The sequence below is a fragment of the Muntiacus reevesi genome, chromosome 19, assembly GCF_963930625.1.
Source record: "Muntiacus reevesi chromosome 19, mMunRee1.1, whole genome shotgun sequence".
Lineage (NCBI taxonomy): Eukaryota > Metazoa > Chordata > Mammalia > Artiodactyla > Cervidae > Muntiacus > Muntiacus reevesi.
The window spans coordinates 16,927,199-16,951,463 of NC_089267.1; the positions used below are offsets into that span (position 1 = coordinate 16,927,199).

Sequence of the window (24,265 nt, forward strand, 5' to 3'; positions counted from 1 at the left end):
ACTGGTTCCAAATTGGGAAAAGAATAAGCCATGGCTGTATATTGTTGCCCTGCTTATTTAACTTATATGCAGAGTACATCATGAGAAACACTGGACTGGATGAAGCACAAGCTGGAATCAAGATTGCCAGGAGAAATATCAATAACCTCAGATATGCAGATGACACCACTCTTATGGCAGAAAGCAAAGATGAACTAAAGAGCCTCTTGATGAAAGTGAAAGATGAGAGTGAAAAAGTTGGCTAAAAACTCAACATTCAGAAAACTAAGATCATGGCATCCGGTCCCATCATTTCATGGGAAATAGATGGGGAAACAACAGAAACAGTGAAGACTTTTTATTTTTCTGGGCTCCAAAATCATTGCGGATGGTGATTGCAGCCATGAAATTAAAAGACACTTACTCCTTGGAAGGTAAGTTATGACCAACCTAGACAGCATATTAAAAAGCAGAGACATTACTTTGCCAACAAAGATACATCTAGTCAAAGCTATGGTTTTTCCAGTGGTCATGTATGGATGTGAAATTTGGATTATAAAGAAAGCTGAGCACCAAAAAACTGATGCTTTTGAAATGTGGTGTTGGAGAAGACTCGAGAGTCCCTTGGACTGCAAGGAGGTCAAGCCAGTCAATCCTAAAGAAAATCAGTCATGAGTATTCATTGGAAGGACTGATGCTAAAGCTCAAGCTCCAATAATTTGGCTACCTGATGTGAAGAACTGACTTACTGGAAAAGACCCTGATGCTGGGAAAGAGTGAAGGCAGGAGGAGAAGGGGACGACAGAGGATGAGGTGGTTGAATGGCATCACCGACTTGATGAACATGAGTTTGAGCAAGCCCCGGGATTTAGTGATAGACAGGGAAGACTGGGTCGCAAAGAGTCAGACACGGCTGAACAACTGAACTGAACTGAGTCTATTTGCAAAACAGCTACCCATTTCTTAAGACGTTACTTTTCAGAGTGATGTTTGCTTTACAGCAAAACTGAGAAGAAAATACTGAGATTTCCCAGAAAGGCCCTATCCCTACACATGCATAGCCTCTCCCATTTTCAACATCCTCCACCTAGGGTTGTCCACTTGTTACAACTGATAAACCTACTTTGACTCATTAGTATCACTCAAAGACCATAGCATTCACTCTGAGTGTGGTACATTCTATGTGTTTGAACAAATGTAATTACATATACCCATCATTATAAAATCATATAGAGTATTTCCACTGCCCTAAAAACCCTTTCTGCTCCACGTATTCATTTCTGTCTCCCTCCAAACCCTGGCAGTCATATAGGCCTTTTTACTGTCTTCATACTTTCTCCTTTTCCAGAAGGTCATTTAGTTGGAATCATAGTATATAACCTTTCTGATTGGACTTATTTTACTTAGTAACTTGAATTTAACATAGGCTCCTCTATGCCTTTTCATGGCTTGTTAGCACATCAATTTTAGTGCTGAATAATAATCCATTGTCTAGATGTTCCACAGTTTGTTTATCTATTCACCTGCTGAAGGTCATCTTGATTGGTTTCAAGTTTTGGCAATTATGAAAAAATCAGCTATAAACAACCACTTTTTCTGATTGTAAGAGCCATGCTATATTCCCCATTATGGTCACAGAGCAAAGCATAGGACTACAGTTACCTTCTTCATGGTCATTCGTCTACTCCACGTTTTCTTGTCCCTTAGCTCCAAGACAGCAAAAGATCTGCTTAGCTTCTCAGCTTCTATAGGAAAAAAAAAAAAAAAAAAGCCACTCTTTTCTTTTTAAATTGACAAAGAGAGGTGAAAGCAGCCACAAATGCCAGGTTTTCCTCACTTTATTTCTTTCATTTCAGTGATCTTCACCATTTAGGTCTTCACTGTATTATTGTATCCCCAGTGCTTTCAGGCAGAATTTTTTAAATGCAAAATATGTCCAGATTTTCTCTTTGTCCCCACTAGGAGAATGTGTTTGAATAATCTGGTCTCCTCTGCTAGACACTGAAACTGAGGAATGCATAATTTCTATTGCAAAATTCAAGTCAGTATTCCCATATCTTAGTATTGAAGTCCTTTGGAAATATCGATTCACAGTTATAACAATAGCAAAGTTTTACACTTTTGAAGCTGATAATAGTTCACATGCATTTAGTGGCTTAATACTTCCATAGGTCCTTTGATATTTAACATCACTTTGATTTTCACAGCAGCACATCTACAGCAGGCCAGATATTAAACTAATCACTTGTAGATGGAGAATTGCAGACAAAGAGATATTAAGTGACTTTCTCAAGGTCACACAGCTTGATAAATTTAGAAGTACTATGACAGAATAAGAAAGAAAGTGAAATTGTCCAGTCGTGTCCGACTCTTTGCTACTCCATGGACTGTAGCCCACCGGGTTCCCCCATCCACGGGGTTTTCTAGGCAAGAGTACTGGAGTGGGTTGCCATTTCCTTCTCCAGGGGATCTTCCCAACCCGGGGATCAAACCCTGGTCTACCTCATTGCAGGCAGATGCTTTACCGTCTGAGCCTCCAGGGAGCCCACTATGACAGAATATTCAGTCTTAACTCCCAATGGAATTTCCCCTCTGCTGCTGCCAGTTTATCCATGAACAACAGAAAAGACCAACTGAAAACAAGCAAACAAACAAAAAACAGTGAGGAGAACAAGATGGTGGAGGAGCAGGTGGACGTGGAGCACATCTCTCTCCGTGGATACATCAGGAATACAGCTTCAGACACAGAAGTGCATGCAGAGCACCAGCTGAGAGCGGACAGGAAAAATACCTGACCAGCAGAAAAAATTATATATAGACTCACACAAAACTAAGTAGGATGAAGAAACTAGGGGGAAAATCAGGAGTGTTAGGAGGACTGGACCTGCCCTCATTGGTGGGGGAACTAAAGCAAGAGTTCAATCCCCACATCGGGGCAATTGTCTGAGTCAGAGGAGAAACATTTAAGGCTGAGAGTGAAACAGCTGATCTGTAGCAGCCTAAGTGGAATGAGAATCAGACAGTCCTTGCTGCAACCACACACACCCCAGACAGGAACCCTGTTGGTCCCCTGGAAGGCGCAGCAGCTGGGAGCTGAAGTTTAGGGCTTGTGTAGCAATCTCAGGGTGAGCGATGCTGTGGACTGCAGAGAGACGGATGGAGGGTTGTGAGGGAGGAGATTGTGGTGGGAAATACCTATGGAAGAAAGCCAGGCAGTCATGGAAGCAAGGAGATACTGCTGAGTCACACCTAGGCGATGGAGCCATCACCACAGCCTCTCTCTCCCCACACACCAGCATCACCAGCTGAACAATAGAGAGGCTGGCCCATCAAACGCCTGACAGCACTGAACTACAGAGTAGGACCTCACCCAGGGAGCCCATTTAAGTGCCAAACAGCAGAGAAGGACCCCAGGCAAAGAAGCCCTCTAAGTGCCTGAATGGGCAGAGCTACAGAGAAAGTCTGGTCAAAGAGGCCTTCTGATCGCCAGCTACAAGAGGCTTGAAAAAAGACCCTGATAGGGCCATTATTCCTGCAGCAGAGGTAGTCTGTGCCCCTGCACAATTGGCACTGCCAGAGTCCCCGAAAGCCAAGCAGCTGCACCATCTTCACGCTCAACTCTCACTGGGGCAGAGCTGCCACAGGCAAAAACAGTCTTAAACATGTGCATGCAGGGTTGCTTTGGTCCAACTCTTTGCAACCCTGTAGACTGTGGCCTGCCAGGCTTCTCTGTCAGGGAGGGGGATTCTCCAGGCAAGAATACTGGAATGTATGGGCCAGCACTGGTTGCCTTACCCTTCTAAGAGCGCTGTATTTCCTGCTGCCCTAGCCACCAAATCCCCTGAATGCCTAGGGCTGCCAGAACCCCTGCAACCCAAGCAGCTGCACCACCTCCACACCTGGCCCTCACAGGGGCAAACCCAAGCCCTCCAGGGCAGCCTCAGGAGAGGTTCTATTTAATTCTACCTCTATTTAACTTTGCATATCTATTCTTTCTTTTTTTCTTTCCTTTCTTCTCAACATATTTGTTAGTTTTGTTTTCATTGCTTTATTCCCCACTTGGCACCTTGCTTTAGTTTTGCTTTCCAGTTTGTGCTTTAGTTAGTTTTCCTCTTAACTGGTAAATAAAATTTTTGATTTCTTTTGTTTTCCAGGTTAATCAATTGTACTTTATTTTTGTTGGACTGTTTTGACTTTGCTCCTGGGTGTATATGTATATGTGTATATGCAAAACAAAAAATAATGAAAAGGCAGAGAAATACTACCCAAATGAAGGAACAAACTAGAGACACAGAAGTCCAAATAAATAAAGAGGAAATAGGCAAACTACCTGAAAAAGAATTCAGAATAATGATAGTAAAGATGATCAAAATCTTGAAAACGAAATGCAAGAATCAGTTAACAAAGACCTAGAAGAATTAAAGAATAAACATGCAGAGACAAACAACACAATTAATGAAATTCAAAATACTCTAGAAGGAATCAATAGCAGAATATCTGAGGTAGAAGAATGAATCAGTGAGGTGGAAGATAAAATGATAGAAATAGCTTCTGAAAAGCAGAATAGAGTAAAAAAAAAAAAAAGATGAAAAGAACTAAGGATAGTCTCAGAGACCTCTGGGACAATATCAAATACACCAACATTTGAACTATAGGGGTCCCAGAAGAAAAAGAGAAAGAGAAAGGCCATGAGAAAATTTTCGAAGAGATTACAGTTGAAAATTTCGCCAACAGGGAAAAGGAAATAGTCAATCAAGTCCAAGAGGCACAATAAGTCCCATACAGGATAAATCCAAGGAGAAAAACACCAAGACACATACTAATCAAACTAACAAAGGCTAAACACAAAGAAAGACTATTAGAAGCAGCAAGGGAAGAAGCAACAAGTAACATACAAAGGAAACTCCAAACATTTAACAGCTGATCTTTCAGCAGAAAATTTGCAGGCCAGAAAGGAATGGCAAGATATATTTAAAGTACTGAAAGGGAAAAATCTACAACCAAGATTACTGTACCTTGCAAGGATCTCATTCAAAATTGATGGAGAAATAAAAATCTTCTCAGACAAGCAAAGTTAAGAGAATTCAGCACCATCAAACAAGCTTTGCAACAAATGTTAAACAGACCTACATAGTCAAGAAATACAAGAGAAGAAAAAAAGATCTACAAAATCAACCCCAAATAATTAAGAAAATGGCAATAGGAACGTATATATCAATAATTACTTTAAATGGAAATGGATTAAATGCTCCAACCAAAAGACACAGGCTGGCTGAATGGATACAAAACAAAACCAATATATATGCTGTCTACAAGAAACCCACTTCAGACCTAAAGACACATATAGACTGAAAATGGGAGGATGGAAAAATATATTCCATGCAAATGGGAAGTAAAATAAAGCTGGAGTAGCAATCCTCATATCAGACAAAATAGACCTTAAAATAAAGAAGATTACAAGATGCCCTTCAGCAGACGAATGAATAAGGAAGCTGTGGTACATATACACCATGGAATATTACTCAGCCATTAAAAGAATTCATTTGAATCAGTTCTAATGAGATGGATGAAACTGGAGCCCATTATACAGAGTGAAGGAAGCCAGAAAGATAAAGAACATTACAGCATACTAACACATATATATGGGATTTAGAAAGATGGTAACGATAACCCTATATGCAAAACAGAAAAAGAGACATAGATGTACAGAAAAGACTTTTGGACTCTGTGGGAGAAGGCGAGGGTGTGATGTTTCGAGAGAACAGCATTGAAACATGTATATTATCTAGGGTGAAACAGACCACCAGCCCAGGTTGGATGCATGAGACAAGTGCTCAGGCCTGGTGCTCTGGGAAGACCCAGAGGGAGTGGGTGGAGAGGGAGGTGGGAGGGGGGATCGGGATGGGGATACATGTAAAACCATGGCTGATTCATGTCAGTGTATGACAAAACCCACTACAATATTGTAAAGTAATTAGCCTCCAACTAATAAAAATAAATGAAAAAAAAAAGATTACAAGAGATAAGAAAAGATACTATATAATGATCAAGCAATCAATCCAAGAGGAAGACATAACAATTGTAAATATCTATGCACCCAATATAGGAGAACCTCAATACATAAGAAAAACACTAACAGATATAACAAGATAACTTGACAGTAGCACAATAACAGGAGACTTTAACACCCCACTCACACCAACGGATAGATCATCAAAACAGGAAATCAATAAGGAAACCCAAGGCTTAAATGATACATTAGAGGAGACAATCTCATTGATATCTTCAGGACAGTCCATCCAAGTGCAGAAGAATACACCTTCTTCAAAACTCTTCAAAAAATGGGCATAGAAGGAACCTACCTCAACATAAGACTATATATGATAAGCCTACACAAACATTATTGTCAATGGTGAAAAACTGAAAGTATTCCCCCTAAGATCAGCAATAAGGCAAGGGTGTTCACTTTTACCTCTATTATTCAATATAGTTCTGAAAGTCCTCTCTACAGCAATCAGAGAAGAAAAAGAATAAAAGGGATCCAGATTGGAAAAGAAGTAGAACTCTCACTATTTGCAGGTGGCATGACACTGTACATAGAAAACCCTAAAGGTAGTATCAGAAATTTAGTGGAGCTAATCAGTGAATTTTGGAAAGTTGCAGGATACAAAATCAATACACAGAAATCACTTGCATTTATCTACACTAACAGTGAAAAATTAGAAAGAGAAATTAGGGAATCAATCCCATTCACCATTACAACAATAAAGAAAGAAATATCGGGGTACTCTTTTGCCCCCTTCTGATGCCTATGTCAGAAGCTTTCTCTATGTCCTTTATACTTTAATAAAACTTTATTACACAAGAGCTCTGAGCGATCCAGCCTCGTCTCTGGCCCCGGATTGAATTCATCTCCTCTGGAGGCCAAGAATCCCGCGTCTCATCGTTCAACAACCTTTCATCTTGGGTGCTCGTCCGGGATCGTTCTGGACAAGATGGGAGCTAACAATTCCAGCCTCACTCTTTTGATCTGTATCCTGAAAAACTGGGATAGATTTGATCCCCAGGGCTTAAAGAAGACACACCTGGTCTTCCTATGTGATACTGCATTGCCGGGGTACCCAATGGAGGACGGCGAACGGTGGCCAGTTGGAGGGTCTTTTAAGTATAATACTGTTTTACAATTAGACCGGTTCTGTAAAAAGCAAGGGAAATGGGTAGAAGTAGTGTGTGTGTTGCCCTTTTTCCCTCTGCGAAATATGACAGACTTATGTCCTAAGTGTGTAGATTTGGGGGTGAAACCTTCCGCTCCCCCCTGTCCTCCTACTTTGCCCCCGTATCCGGGACTCCAAGCTGAGGTTCAAACTACTCTGGTTTCAGTAGAAACTCAGACCGTCGAAGTAAGAGATGAGAGGGAGGACAGGAGGCAGAGAGATAAAGAAAAGCAGGTTTCTCCAATCTATCCCTGGGATATGCGCAGAGCAGACAGAGAGACGGAGGGACAGCCACTCATGCTGTTGCCTCTTCATGAAGTACCCACCGGGAGAAATTATCAGTCTATGAGAGTTAATAAGCCTTTTTCTTATCAAGAGATACAAAGAATCAAGGAGGATCTGGGAGACTATTTAGAGGACCCAGAAAAATATATTAGAGCTTTTAAAGGTGTTACTCTGCATTATGACCTTACTTGGCAGGATGTGATGTATATCTTGGGACAAACGTTGACTCCCGACTCAAAAGCTCGCGTTTTGGGAAAAGTGATTGCTTATGGAGATGAATGGCTTGGTAATGAATCAGTGGGAAAGAGGGAGGACGAGATAACTGCCCTCCCCACTGGGAGTCAGGCGGTCCCAGCTACAGAACCAGACTGGGACTATAACACTGCTAAAGGAAGATGGGATCAGAGTCATTTTGTCAGATGTATTCTTGAAGGACTCAGGCAGGCGCATTCTAAGCCTTTAAATTATGGCAAACTGGCAGACATAGAACAAGAAGAGAAGGAAGCTCCTGGTAAATTCCTAGACAGACTGAGAGAAGCCCTTCGCAGATTCAATGAGATTGATCCCGAAAGTGAAGAGGGAAAAGTGATCTTAAAAGATAGATTTCTCACTCAGTCGGCTCCAGATATTCGCCATAAGTTATCAAAACGGGCGTATGGACCAAATCAGTCTTTAGATAATCTGTTATAACTGGCTCAGACAGTCTATTATGGTAGGGAATATGAGGAAAAGAAAGAAAGGCAGAGAAAGACGAAGGAAAAGGCAGAAGCCCTCGCAATGGCTATGAAAACCGTTCTTAAACAGCCTGAGAAAAATGCCCAGAGGGACCCAGGTGAAAAGGGATGGGCTTGCTATGGCTGTGGAAAGGAGGGGCATCTCAAGCGGGATTACCCTCAGGCATCTAAGCCGCCCCCGGCTCCATGTCCGGTCTGCAAGGGTCCACACTGGAGGAGAGACTGCCCCCAGAGGCATAGGTCTCAGGGGTCTGACTCTCAAGACCATCAGGACTGAAGGTGCCCGGGGGTCCCCACACAAGCTCCCATCCTAATTACACCTGAGGAGCCCTGGGTATTGATAACGGTGGGAGGCCAATCCGTCAATTTCCTTTTAGATACTGGGGCAACTTACTCCGTGCTTACTGAAGCCCCTGGCCCACTTTCTTCCCGATCCGCTTCCGTAATGGGACTGTCTGGATGAGCCAAAAGGTATTACTTCAGTTATTCTCTATCGTGCAACTGGGATTCTGTGCTATTTTCACACGAGTTTCTTATTGTGCCAGAATCACCCTCGCTCCTTTTGGGGAGGGATATACTGAACAAGGTCCATGCATCTGTTTTCATGAATATGGAGCCCTCCATTTCTCTCCCTTTAGTTGAATAAAATATGGATCCTAGAGTATGGGCTGATGGAATATCTGTGGGTCGAGCACAAAATGCTATTCCTGTAGTTGTCAAGCTCAAAGACTCACATTTATTCCCACATAAGAAGCAGTATCCACTGAAACCTGAGGTTAAGGAAGGGTTAAAACCCATCATTGAGAATTTAAAGGAGCAGAGACTGTTAGTTCCCTGTAACAATCCATGCAACACTCCTATTTTGGGTATAAAGAAATCAAATGATAAATGGAGACTAGTTCAAGATTTACAAATAATAAATGAGGCTGTGGTTCCTTTACACCCCGTGGTGCCTAATCCTTATACTCTATTGTCTGAAATTCCTGAACGAGCCAAATATTTCTCAGTAATTGATTTGAAAGATGCCTTCTATTCAGTGCCTTTGGCGGAGGAAAGTCAGTTTCTATTTGCCTTTGAAGACCCCACGCAGCCAGCTTCTCAGTTAACCTGGACAGTTTTGCCCCAGGGATTTCGTGACAGTCCTCACTTATTTGGACAAAGTTTGTCATGGGATCTACAAAACTTTAATAGCTCTGAAGCGGTAGTGTTACAATATGTAGATGATATTTTGCTCTGTGCTGAGACAGAGGAAGCTTGTTCACGAGCCTCAGAAGATTTCTTAAACTTTCTGGCAGGCTGTGGTTACAAGGCATCAAGAGAAAAGGCTCAGCTTTGTCAACAATCTGTTAGATATCTGGGCCTAATCATATCAGAAGGGACTAGGGCCATAGGCCTTGAGAGAATTAAACCTATACTAAACCATCCCCTACCTATGACTTTAAGGCAATTGAGAGGATTTTTGGGAATCACAGGCTACTGTCATATTTGAATTCCAGGCTATGGGGAACTTGCCCGGCCTTTATATAAACTTATAGCTGAAACTCAGCAGGCCCAAACTGACAAACTAGTTTGGTCTCCAGATACTCAAACGGCTTTTAAGGTTCTTCAGACTGCTCTCCTGCAAGCTCCGGCTTTAAGTTGGCCCACAGGGTCAGAATTTAACTTGTTTGCCACTGAAAGAAAAGGTATGGCCTTGGGAGTTTTAACACAACTCCAAAGGCCTCACCAGCAACCTATTGCTTATCTAAGCAAATAATTAGATGTAATTTCACGTGGGTGGCCCCACTGCCTAAAGTTTGTGGAAATTTAAATCCTGCTACTTTCCTTCCTGAGAAGGAAAATGAAACACCTGATCACAATTGTTCCCAATTCCTAACTTTAAACTATGCAGCTCGGGAAGATCTAATGGATACCCCATTAGACAATCCTGACATGAAAATATTTACAGATGGCAGTTCTTTTGTTCGGGATGGAAAGCGTAAGGCAGGTTATGCTGTGATGACTGCTGAACAGGTTTTAGAAGCAAAATCTCTCCCCCAGGGAACCAGCGCCCAGTTAGCGGAGCTTGTGGCTCTGACCCGAGCTCTAGAGTTAAGCAAAGGGCAGCGAGTGAATATTTACACTGATTCTAAGTATGCTTATTTGACTTTACTTGCTCATGCTGCAATATGGAAAGAAAGACAGTTTAAAACAGCCACAGGAGAACCTATTAAGCATTTCAGAAAGATCGAGAGACTTTTAATTGCTATCTATTGTCCTAAAGAAGTAGCAGTTATGCATTGCAAAGGACACAGCAGGGATGGGAGTAAAGTAGCTGCCGGTAACCTGTTAGCTGACTCTCAATCCAAAAAAGCGGCACTTTACGAAACCCCCTCCCTACAGACGCCTTTGATATGGACAGGTCCTGTAGAACAAGAAAAACCACAATATACTGAGGAAGAATTAAAAAGATATAAAAAAGAGGAGCAAAGATTACTGATAAAGGATGGGTACAGTCCGAGGATGGACGATTAATAATTCCTGAAAATGCTCAGTGGAAAATTCTTAAGGGTTTACATCAGAGTTTTCATTTGGGTGTAGAAAGTACTTACCAGATGGCTTCTCGTTTGTTTGAAGGTAAAAATGTAATGAAAACTTTAAAGAACATTATTAAACGGTGTGAGGTATGTCAGAAAAATAACCCAAAGACTGAAAAGCTAGCAAAATCTGGATTACAACGAAAGGGAAAGTATCCTGGAGAGGACTGGGAAATTGATTTTACTCATATGCCAAAATCTAATGGATATTCTTGCTTACAAGTTTGGGTGGATACTTTTACTGGATGGATTGAGGCGTTCCCCTGTCATAGTGAACAAGCTAAAGAGGTTATAAAGATTTTAACCCATGAAATTATCCCCAGGTTTGGGCTGCCACGGAGCCTTCAGAGTGCCAATGGCTCCGCCTTTAAAGCTGCTGTAACTCAGGGGGTGTCTAAAGCTCTAGGAATAGAGTATCACTTACACTGTTCCTGGAGACCCCAATCCTCAGGAAAGGTTGAAAAAGCTAATGATATTATCAAAAGACATCTGCGCAAATTAACTCAAGAAACGCAGGACAACTGGATTAAAGTCCTACCCATAGCTTTAATGAGGGCTCGAACTGCCCCCAAAAAGGAGGGACTGTCCCCCTTTGAATGTATCTATGGAAGGCGTTTCTTACGCACAGACATTGTTATAGATCCTGAAGCCTTGAAGTTAACTAATTATGTAATTCAGCTCTCAGCTTTTCAACAGGCATTAACAGAACTCCGGGAGATGACTCCTGACCCAGCCTCTGAATCCAACAAGCCTCTATTTGAACCACGAACCGAGGTCCTCATAAAAAAATTGGGATCTGGGGGCCCATCCCTTGAGCCCCTCTGGGAAGACCCTTACCAGGTTATTTTTTCTTCTCCTACAGCTGTCAAAGTGCCAGGAATTGATTCATGGGTACATCACACTCGAGCCAAGAGGTGGCACCCTGACCAGAACTAAGTGATGTCATTTTATGTTTTTACTTTCTATGCTCTGACTTTGTATGTTTCAGATGGGCCTGATAATCTATGTGAGCCTACTTCTGCTGACTCCAGAAATCCTGAGTCTGCCATTTGATCCTCAAGACAATGCCTTCCTGTCCTTGGCTCACTCCTATGCTGCATTCCACAATCGGTCTAACTGCTGGGTCTGCAGAGCACTCCCCTCTTCATCGGTGGAAGGCTTCCCATGGTGGACATCTCCACTTCAAGGAAAAAGACTTTCTCCAAGTCTACAAATACCTTCAACAATCCCATGTGATGCCTCTTCTTAAACTGATGACATCTAACAACCTTAAGATGGACTGATGTAACTATGGACATAATGTGACTTTTCATTTTGATTTTAACTTGGTTTAATGACTATTTTGCCTTACATCTGTAACTGTATAATGGGGTTTTCTAACCGTCTAAAAGCTTTTAATTTACAAATAGTTGTCCGAGCTCCTATGAGTGCCACAGCCTCCTCCAACTATTACTTGGAGCCCCTGGATCAGACATCCTCACTATGAGGATTAGGAGAATATGTCGCCTCACCAATTTAGGGACAACGTCCCTTGTCAGCTGGGAAGCAGTTATGGAATGAGAACGACGCCCCTTTTCCCTAGGCAACATAATTCTCCTAAAAGGAAAGGGGGGAATGAAAGAGTCATTTCCTAGGCAAGTTGATAAGAAGTCTAGGGGTCCCCAAGGAGAGAGAGGTCTGGGATATTCAAGGAGGAAGAAAGGACAAACTTTTTTACTTTTTTTCTTCTACACTCCTTAGGATTATATAACGATAATGTATCCTGCCTGAGGACAGTCTTTGGATCAAACCCTCTGGCTAATCCTGTTATCTTAAAACATAAATTATGGGAGTAGGTCTGGTCTTTACAAGGATGTATCCTGCCTGAGGACGATCTTTGGATTAAACCTTCTAGCCAACTCTGTTATCTTAAAATGTAAATTATGGGAGTGGGTCTGGTGAGGTCTTTGCAACCTCCAGACATTCTTTGGATTCATTGGAGAGTATATAACTCCATTGCTAACACTAGCAAAGGGGTACTCTTTTGCCCCCTTCTGATGCCTATGTCAGAAGCTTTCTCTATCTCCTTTATACTTTAATAAAACTTTATTACACACACACAAAAAAAGAAAGAAATATCTAGGAATAAACTTACCTAAGGAGACAGAAGAACTATACACAGAAAGTTATAAGACACTGATGAAAGGAATAAAAAATGACATAAACAGATGGAGAGATATTCCATGTTCCTGGGTAGGAAGAATATTGTGAAAATGACTATACTCCCAAATGCAATCTACAGATTCAATGTGATCCCTATCAAATTACCAATGGCATTTTTCCTTGCTGGGGTCCAGCCTCGTCAGGATCCAGGGGGTACCCTCGGGATGAATGGCGTTGGCGAGAGAAGACACGTGAGACCAGCCTCGATAGGGCCAAGTCTGCGAGGGAGAGGGAGAGAAAGAGAGAGAGAAGAGAGTGACCAGACGGGGGGTGCAGCCGAGTCTGGCAGGGTCTGGCAATCCTTTATTTTTTACCGTAGCTTTTATACCCTAAGTTAGTACATCTCTAAGCGGAAGATAGTTTAACATTACATCAGCTTGTTCTTCACGAAACCAGGGTGTTTTCTGCATACTTCTTTGTTTATGAGGGTCTTTATGCAGGTCAGGTGAATGTAAACCTATTTTCTGTTTCTGTGGTGGCCTTAATTGAAGGGTAGCAGTCTCATAGGGCAACAGTACAGGATAGAAGTATAACCTTGTTAACATAAAAACTAATCCTTCTGCAGAAGTTGTCAGTTGCATTTATCTAAGAAGTTTACCCCACACTGACTCTGCGACTTTGGTGAGGCAGCCTCTGCCTGTCACCTCTCCTGGGTGACAATTAACAACCATCTCATTGTTACCACACTAGGGCTAAACTCTTATTTTTCTGTACCTTTAACTATATTAACAATGGTTTCCATAACACAACCTTAGCACATTAAGAGCAAAAACACAGCAAGCAAACATCAATCCAACAACCACCTTTAGAATAATTTTTCTTATGTTTTCTAATATGACTCCTTCACCCCTCAAAAAGGCTCTATGTCTACTAGGGCTTTTATATAATCAGGTTCTTTATGTTATTTTATGATTAGGGTATTATAAGCCATCATGCATATTAGTACCAAGGGCATAAACACATTTGCCAAACAAACTAAAATACCAGCAAAGGAGTTTAAATTAAAACACTCCTTTCACCCTAAATAATCTCATAAAATACCACCACCCTGGAAACTTATTGATTAAAGTTCTAAATTGATTCTTATTTGGGAAGAGATCGGGGAAGGCCTTCTTCCTGTGTCACAGAAATTAGGGAGTAGTCTATTGAAGCAAGCATCAGAAAGACAGATAGCATCTTTAAGGTGAGTGCCGGTGTGGGGAGCGACCTGAACCAAAAGGCTGGCTCTGGGAGCTGCCTTGATCCTCAAGGGTCTGTTCACAGACATAGCTCTCTGTCCCGCCACCCCTCTCTGGAATTTATTATCTAAGTTAATCTTAAAGAACATTTGCAAGCCTTGAATGCACACATGACGCAGATGGATAAGCCTTTCATGACCACCCTTAAGATAAACGGGATGCCTTTCTTATCCCTTGGCGTTAGCAGAGAGTTCTGGTGATTGTTATCTCAAAGTGATGTTTATGGAAAAGTATTTTCTCTTCTTAAGATTCTCTTCTTGGTTTAGTATAAATGTAACCCTGAGAAGTAAAGAATCATCCCTGACTGCAGCGATTCTCTCGACCCCATCTGTTCTGTGTCTTTATTTCTTAGCCTAAAGGAACGCATCGTGTTGCTCGCTGAAGTCTTCTGGCTGGCCCGGCATGTGGCGCCCAGCGTGGGGCTCGACGAAAGTTCCTTGTGGCCGCTGCCTGTTGAAACTAGTAAGGTAAGTAAGAGTATATATACTTGTATATTGAGGGGCAGGAAGGAATATTGTCGAGAGTGTAAACCATGGGACAAGATCATAGCCGTCAGTTGTTTGTGCATATGTTACAGATAATGTTGAAGGATCGGGGAATACAAGTTACTAAATCAAAATTGCAGACTTTTCTCAGTTTTGTTGAGGAAGTATGTCCCTGGTTTCCGGAGGAAGGGACTATGAGTTTAGAGATATGGAAAAAGATAGGGAAACAGATTCAAACATATTATACTCTCCACGAACATAATAAGGTTCCTGTGGAAACATTTTCATTATGGTCTTTAATAAGAGACTGCCTTGATTTTGAACATGAGGAAGGGAGTAAATTAAAACACGTGCTCCCACCCGAAGATCCAATTTATGCTACTCCCAAAGTTTATGCTACTCCTGAAAGGAAAGGACCCACAACCTTTGAATCAGAATCTGCCAAACCTTTGAAGGAAAATGAGGGAACGTTGACTCCAGAGGATGAGGAAAATTTGGAGGAACAGGCAGCTGCTTACCATAAGGATGATCACTGGGAATTACTTGTAACTGATGATTCGAATGTGCAGGCAGCAGCTGCCCCTCCGACAAAGGGTCTGGAGGCAATCATGCAGCAATTATTGATAACAATTAAGGAAGAAATAAAAAGGGAAGGTAGGGATGAAGGTGCTGGTGCAATCCCTACTGCGCCTCCTACTTATGCACCCTCAATTATTGCTGGATTAGATCCTCCGCCTATTTCCAAACCTGAAAATTCGTTAGCTATAACTCATGAATTACACAACTTGTCCCCCTTACAAAAGGCTATGCAACAGGCTCAGAGGGCTGGAGAGGCTGTTCTAGGATTTTCTGCCTCTTTTCTGGTGTTTGAGAATGCTAATCAGCGGTATTATGAAGCTTTACCTTTTAAACAACTAAAAGAATTAAAAATTGCCTGTGCCCAATACGGCCCCACGGCTCCTTTTACCCAGGCCATGATAGAGAATCTAGGAGGCCAAAATTTGCCGCCAAGTGACTGGAAACAAATAGCGAGAGCTTGCTTATCGGGCGGGGACTATTTATTATGGAAATCAGAATTTACAGAACAATGTAGTCATATAGCTGAATTGAATCAACGGCAAGGGATTAATGCTACATATGAGATGTTGATAGGGGAAGGAGCTTATCAGGCTACGAATACTCAATTAAATTATCTGCCTGGGGCATATGCTCAAATTTCTAATGCTGCTCGACAGGCTTGGAAAAAGCTCCCTTGCTCTAGTAATAAGACTGAGGATCTTTCAAAAATTCGTCAGGGGCCTGATGAACCATATCAAGATTTTGTGGCTCGTCTTCTTGAAGCAGTAGGTAAGATTATGGCTGATGAGCAGGCTGGAATGGTGCTTACTAAACAGTTAGCCTATGAAAATGCAAATTCTGCCTGTCAGGCTGCACTTAGACCGTACAGAAAAAAGGGGGGCCTATCAGACTACATTCGTATATGTGCTGATATTGGACCTTCCTATATGCAGGGTATTACCCTGGCTGCAGCTTTACAAGGTAAAAGTATAAAAGAAGTATTATATCAACAGCAAAGGAAAAATAAACGAGGATTACCTAGTAGAGGAAATGCTGGCTGTTTTGTTTGTGGCCAGCCCGGACATCGTGCCGCCTTTTGCCCCCAACGAGCCAATTCGGGGAATATTAAAACTCCTAATTTATGCCCTAGATGTAAAAAAGGAAGACATTGGGCAAAAGATTGTAAATCCAAAATTGATGTCCAGGGCAACCCACTTCCCTCTCAGTCGGGAAACTGGGTGAGGGGCCAGTCATGGTCTAAACAGATAGCTATATCAACATTGCAAGGAATTGGTCAAGCTAGTAACCCTGAACAAAGTACAGAGCTGTTACATTGGACTGACCATGAGGGTCACGAAGGGGACATTAGACCTTATATCCTCCCAAACCTCCCTGTAAATTTGTGGGGACGAGACGTTATGACTCATATGGGAGTATACCTGTACAGCCCCAGTGAACAGGTTAGCAATCAACTCTTGGATCAGGGACTTCTTCCTACTTCTGGGCTTGGGAAATATAACCAGGGAAATGTTACACCCATCCAGCCTAGGAGATTGCCTGATAAAAGTGGACTTGGGTATTTTTAGAAGGGACCTCTGATCCTCCTGTAATTCACGCAGATCCTATTACTTGGAAATCTGAGGAGCCTGTGTGGGTTGATCAGTGGCCCCTTTCCAAAAAGAAAATTGATGCTGCCCAACAACTGGTGCAGGAACAGTTGGAATTGGGACATATTGAACAGTCTAATTCACCTTGGAATTTGCCCATTTTTGTTATTAAGAAAAAATCTGGGAAATGGAGGCTTTTGCAGGATCTGCGAAAGGTTAATGAAACTATGGAAATCATGGGAACTTTACAACCAGTATTGCCTTCTCCCATGGCTATTCCTAGGAACGCCCACATAATCATCTTAGATTTAAAGGATTGCTTCTATACTATTCCCCTAGCACCTCAAGATTGCCCTCGATTTGCTTTTAGTGTTCCTTCTGTTAATTTTTCCCAACCAATGCGTAGGTATCATTGGAAGGTTTTGCCACAGGGTATGGCTAATAGCCCGACCTTGTGCCAGAAATTTGTTGCAGCAGCGTTGCAGGAAACTCAGGCAAAATACTCCTATGTTTATATTCTGCATTACATGGATGATATACTGCTAGCGCATATAGATAAAGAGCATTTGTTAGCAGCTTATGCCTTCATGGAACCTACCTTAAAAGCAGTAGGGCTAATAATAGCCAAAGAAAAGGTACAAACCTTTCCTCCTTATTCCTATCTTGGCTTTCGTTTAGAAAGGGAAACATTTGGAGTCAGCCCATTGCTTTGCGAAGGGATAATCTGAAAACACTTAATGATTTTCAAAAATTGCTGGGGGACATTAATTGGATTAGACCCTACCTACATCTTGCTGCATACGAATTGAAGCCTTTTTTTGATATCTTAAAGGGAGATAATAATCATACATCCCCACGCAGCCTTACAGAAGCTGGAGAGCGAGCTCTTCAGAAAGTGGAAACTGCCTTATCACAGCAGCACTCCAGTTACTGTGATTATGAAAGGCCTTGGGGACTTTATATCCTTGCCTCAGAACATTCACCTACCGGTGTCCTGTTTCAAGATAACCCTCTAAGGTGGATCTACTTACCAGTTTCTCCCTTACGGGTGTTAAGTCCTTATTATATTCTTGTGGCCAAAGTAATAGCAAAAGGTAGACAGGAAACTGTGACTTATTTGGGAAGAGATCCCCACTTTATTTGTATTCCTTTTTCAACTGAACAGCAACTATGGCTCTCTCAATTTTCTGATGATTGGACAATTGCGCTTGCACAGTATGCAGGGGAGATTAAACAACATTATTCTGCTAATAAATTGTTACAATTTGCACAGCTGCATCAGTTTATTTTTCCAAAAGTCGTGCAGCAATGCCCTTTGAAAAAGGGGAGAACTGTCTTTACTGATAGATCTTCCAATGGCATAGCCAGCTTGTTACCGAAAATGAATCTTACTATTGTCAAACCTCATATTCATCAGCTCAAGAAGTAGAGCTTTTTGCAGTATTCCAAGCTCTGCAACGTGTTCCTCAAAGTTTTAATTTATACTCTGACAGTCATTATGTTGTCAGAGCTCTCTCAGTCATTGAAACAGTACCCCTCATTGGAGCTGCAAAGGCCTCTATTCAAACCTTGTTTTTGAAAATTCAGAATCTCATTCGAGCCCGAACTCATCCTTGCTTTTTTGGTCACATACGCGCTCACACTGCCCTTCCTGGGCCCTTAGCGGCCAGGAATGTGCACGTTACTGTTGATATCTTTTCTGGTTTCCTCATGGCCACCCTTCAACCTGGAGAGGCTAGTAAGCATTGTATTCAGCATTGCTTACGGAGCTTTTCTGCTGTGGGCCTGCCTAAATGCATCAAAATAGACAATGGCCCTGGATATACTGGTCGCAATTTTCAAGCCTTCTGTGCCCAATTACAAATTGTGCATAAGACTGGTATTCCATATAACCCACAGGGTCAAGGAATTGCTGAGCGGGCACATCAAACCCTTCAGCACCAATTGAAAAAATTAAAAAGGGGGAGTTTGTATGCTATTACGCCTAACAATCTTCTTAGTCATGCTTTGTTTGTTCTGAATTTTTTAAGCCTTGACCGAGATGGTAAATCAGCAGCTCAACGTTTTTGGCACTATGATAATAAAAAGGCTCGGCCATTGGTCAGGTGGAAAGACCCGCTGGAAGGCAGATGGCATGGGCCAGATCCAGTTCTAATATGGGGGAGAGGTCAGGTTTGTGTTTTCCCACAGAATGCCGAAGCGCCGCGCTGGCTCCCGGAAAGGTTGGTACGCGTGGCGAAGGCGATCGCTGGTGGAGCAAATGAGACGACTCACAATCCAGGAGACAGCCCCGCTACCAACAGCCCAGCAGATACAGGCGCTGTTACAAATGGCGTGTGAGAATTCTCCGAATCTTCCCACCGCTTCGCCTACTAATATATTGATTTCTCTATTACTTCTTTTAAACCAGATAAGTTCCATGAATGCTGATGTCTTTGAGGCATATGTTCCTGATCCTCCACTATTACAACCAGTTGGGTGGGAAATGAGGCTTTCTCCCGTGTATGTAAATGATACAATCTTATTAGGAGGCTTCTCTGATAAGCACATCTCTCCTCAAAGTGCTAGTATTTCTTATACTAGATCCTCTTCACAATTACCAATGTGTTTTTTCCAAAATCATAATGTTTCAGGATGTCTTACTGTTACAGATGCAGGATACTTTGGTTATGATTATAACCATGACTGCCGTAAGTGGATAGTGCATATTCCTAGCATTGTGAAATCCACAGGATACGCACAACGAGTCAATGGAACTGGACCTAAAGACATTCCATTTTGTGGCCTGGGGGTAAAAGGACGATATATAACTGTGCCATGGAAACTTTGTAGAGATGAGACTGCTACTGTATATTCTATTACTAATGACACACATTCCCTTTGGGATTGGTCACCAGACTCCAACAGGAACCCCGGAAAGGAAAGCAGCAGACAACTTGCAGCCAGAATTTGGAATCTTGGCAGTACCACGGTGTACCAGACCGAGATATGGAAGCTGTTGGCCGCTTTCGAAACAGATGGGTCCCTTTTGCAGACCGGAGGGAAGACCAAAGGAGTACGATCCTGGAGAGCGCATTGGTGGAATGAGACTTGGAGATATCCTCGGGCCTGTGTACCCTATCACTTTATGATCCTTGTTGGCTCTGTGACTCTTTCTAAAAATGCTAGTTTATATCATGTTCATTGTTTTAATTGTACCCTGACTAATTGTATAAGAGGTATGAAAAATAATTTTGGGACTCTGATAGTCAAACAACTGCCCTTAGTCATGATGCCTGTGAACCTCACTGAACCTTGGTATGAGGAGTCAGGGCTTGAGCTGTGGAATAAGATGCGTACAGCCCTTGCTAGGCCACGAAGGGGGATAGGATTAATAATTCTAGGAATAGTAATGCTTGTAACTTTAATTGCTTCTGCTGTTACTGCTTCTGTATCTTTAGCTCAATCTGTGCATATTGCTAGCATTGTAGATGATTTAGCAAAAAATACTTCTAAAGCTTTAGGAATTCAAGAAGATATAGATGGAAAGTTGGAGAATAGACTAAACGCGCTTTATGATGCAGTAAGATTTTGGGGGGAGGAGGTGCAAGGGTTAAAGCTAAGAACAAAGATTAGATGTCATGCTAACTATCGTTGGATTTGTGTAGCTCCAAAAATTTATAATAATACCGAGACCCCTTGGAATAAGATAAAATTACATTTAAATGGTATTTGGTATAATGAAAACATTTCCTTGGATCTAATACAACTTCATCAGGAAATTCTTGATATAGAAAATGCTCCTTGGGCTAGTATGGATTTGGCAAAAAATGCTGAAGATTTTGTTAACAGTTTATTTTCAAATTTTCCCTCGATAACCTCACTTTGGCATCTTTTTTCGGGGGTCGTGGCCGCGCTTCTGGTATTAGCAATTTTTGTGTGCATTGCTCCTTGTATCATAAAGAAATTTGTCAAAGAGCTGTGGGACATCAAGGCTGTCCTACACAGTAATTAGTTACGCCAAAAGAATCAGGCGTGCCATTTTACTAAGTAAAAGAGGGGGAGCTGCGGGGAGCGACCTGAACCAAAAGGCTGACTCTGGGAGCTGCCTTGATCCTCAAGGGTCTGTTCACAGACATAGCTCTCTGTCCCGCCACCCCTCTCTGGAATTTATTATCTAAGTTAATCTTATAGAACATTTGTAAGCCTTGAATGCACACATGATGCAGATGGATAAGCCTTTCACGACCACCCTTAAGATAAACGGATGCCTTTCTTATCCCTTGGCATTATCAGAGAGTTCTGGTGATTGTTATCTCAAAGTGATGTTTATGGAAAAATATTTTCTCTTCTTAAGATTCTCTTCTTGGTTTAGTATAAATGTAACCCTGAGAAATAAAGAATCATCGCTGACTGCAGCGATCCTCTTGACCCCATCTGTTCTGTGTCTTTATTTCTTAGCCTAAAGGAACGCGTCGTGTTGCTCGCTGAAGTCTTCCGGCTGGCCCGGCAGCCGGTGGCAGCTTTTTAGAATCCCTGAAAACCTGATCCGCCTTGCCCGTCAGGTTTTCTCCTCATGACCTTCTCATGGCTGAGATCTCGTGAACTGGCCTTTTTAAAATCCCTGAAAACCTGATCCGCCTTGCCTGTCAGGTTTTCTCCCTCATGACCTTGTCATGAGTAGGATCTTGTGTGCCAGCTCCCGGCACATTTTTCACAGAACTAGAACAAAAAAATTCACAATGCATATGGAAACACAGAAGACCCAGAACAGTCAAACATTCTTGAGAAAGAAGAATGGGGCTGGAGGAATCAACCTTCCTGACTTCAGATTATACTACAAAGCTACAGTTGGCATATAGACCAATGGAACAAGATAGAAAGCCCAGAAATAAACCCATGCACCTATGGGTACCTTATTTTTGACAAAGGAGGCAAGAATATACAATGGGGCAAAGACAGTCTCTTCAATAAATGGTACTGGGAAAACTGGACAGCTACATGTAAAAGAATGAAATTAGAACACTTCCTAACACCATACACAAAGATAAACTCAAAATGGATTAGAGACCTAAATGTAAGACCAGAAACTATAAAATGCTTAGAGGAAAGCATATGCAGAACACTTGATGACATAAATCAAAGCAAGATCTTTTATGACCCACCTCCTAGAGTAACAGAAATAAAAACAAAAGTAAACAAGTGGGACCTGATTAAACTTAAAAGCTTTTGCACAGCAAAGGAAACTATAAGCAAGGTGAAAAGAAACCCCTCAGAAAGGGAGAAAATAATAGCAAATGAAACAACTGACAAAGGATTAATTTTCATAATATACAAGCAGCTCATACAACTTAATACCAGAAAAATAACCCAATCAAAATTGGGAAAAAGCCCTAAACAGACATTTTTCCAAAGAAGACATACAGATGGCTAACAAACACTTGAAAAGATGCTCAACATCACTCGTTACTAAAGAAATGCAAATAAAAACTGCAATGAGGTAATTCCTCACACCAGTCAGAATAGCCATCATCAAAAAGTCTGCAAGCAATAAATGCTGGAGAAGGTGTGGAGAAAAGGGAATGTTCTTGCACTGTTGGTGGGAATGTAAATTGATACAGCCACTATGGAAGATGGTATGGTGATTCCTTAAAAAAAGAAAACTAGGAATAAAACCACCTTATGACCCAGGAATCCCACACCTAGGCATATACCCTGAGGAAACCAGGGATGAAAAAATACATGTATCCCATTGTTCATTGCAGCACTATTTACAATAGCTAGAATGTGGAAGCAACCTAGATGTCCACTGACAGATGAATGGGTAAAGAAGTGACGGTACACATACACAATGGAATATTACTCATCCATGAAAAGGAACTCATCTGAGTCCCTTCTGATCTGGTGGATGAGCCTAGAACCTATTATACAGAGTGAAACGAGTCTGAAAGAGAAAGATGAATATCATATTCTAATGCACATATACATAATCTAGAAAAATGGTACTAAAGAATTTGCTTACAGGGCAGCAATGAAGATACAGACATAGAGAATAGTTTTATGGACATGGGGAGAGGGGAGGAAAGGGTGAGATGCATGAAAAGAGTAACATGGAAACTTTCACTACCATATGTAAAGTAGATAGCCAACGGGAATTTGCTGTATGGCTCAGGAAACTCAAACAGGGGCTCTGTATCAACCTGTAGGGTTGGGATGGGGAGGGAGATGGGAAGGAGGTTCAAAAGGGAGGGGATATGTGTATACCTGTGGCTGATTCTATGGAGATTTGACAGAAAACAACAAAATTCTGTAAAGCAATTATCCTTCAATAAAAAAATAAATGAAAAAAAAGCAAGAATCAAAAGGAAAAAAGTGATAAGCACCTTCCATATGGATATTTTTGAAACATCTATCCTCTTTGCTACAATTATAAAAGCAATTATATCTACCTACAAATATTTTAGCATATTTTATTCAGTAAATGTACCCTTATACTTCACTTAATGAATTGTTAAAAGCAGAGTTACTACTTGCAAAGGAATAATCCAAATGCTTCTTTCAGATTAAGTTGTAAAAATGAATGCCTATTAAATTACTTTAACACAACCTATTTTTAGAAATCTAGTCTCTTAATATAGATAGAATTCAAGGTAGAACTCTATAGTGTACAGTTCATAGTAGATATTTTATAAAGTACATGTGAGGAGGTGTGAAATTAAAATTCACTTCAATTTTGCAATCTGTAAAAATACCATTAACATTCACGTGTCTTTTCTGATAGAGGTAACTAGAAATATGATTGCTGTTGTTCAGTTGCTATGTCATGTCCAGTTTTTTGTGACCCGATGGAATGCAGCACTCCAGGCTTCCCTGTCCTTCACTGTCTCCTGTAGTTTGCTCAGATTCATGTCCATTGAGTCGGTAATATTATTTAACCATCTCATTTCCTGTTGCCTTCTCCTTTTGCCTTCAATCTTTCCTAGCATCAGGGTCTTTTCCAATAAGTTGTCATTTTTGCATCAGGTTGCCAAAGTATTGGCACTTCAGCTTCAAAATAACATGCTAATAATAGTTAATACTTATTGAACAAGATTCTAAGCACTTTTCTGAATATTTCAATCACATAAGCATATATTATAATCTTACCATATGCACTAGGGAAGGTAGTGTTAGTATTCCCATTTGGCAGATGAGAAAACGCAAGCATATCCTGTTTTGTATTTTTTTAATTTCTTAATTGGAGGATGATTGCTTTACAGTGTTGTAATGGCTTCTGCTGTACATCAACATGAATCATCTTTAAGTATTCATATGTCCCCTCCTTCATGAACCTCCCTCTCACCTCCCATATCCTGGTTTATAAATTAATTTACTCAAGTGAAACAACTAACCAATGATACAGCTAGAC

The 24,265-nt window shown here is 41.4% G+C and overlaps 2 protein-coding genes across 2 annotated transcripts; both read left to right on the forward strand.

The window, feature by feature from the left end:
- Window positions 1-14,760: 14,760 nt before the first annotated feature.
- Window positions 14,761-16,857, forward strand: LOC136150967 (endogenous retrovirus group K member 8 Gag polyprotein-like). Its single transcript, XM_065911859.1, has one exon. The coding sequence runs from the start codon at window positions 14,761-14,763 to the stop codon at window positions 16,855-16,857; it is 2,097 nt and encodes a 698-aa protein (XP_065767931.1).
- A 2,281-nt stretch (window positions 16,858-19,138) lies between these two features.
- LOC136150968 (endogenous retrovirus group K member 13-1 Env polyprotein-like) lies at window positions 19,139-20,872 on the forward strand. Its single transcript, XM_065911860.1, has one exon. It carries the CDS (start codon window positions 19,139-19,141, stop codon window positions 20,870-20,872), a length of 1,734 nt encoding a protein of 577 aa, XP_065767932.1.
- Window positions 20,873-24,265: the final 3,393 nt, after the last annotated feature.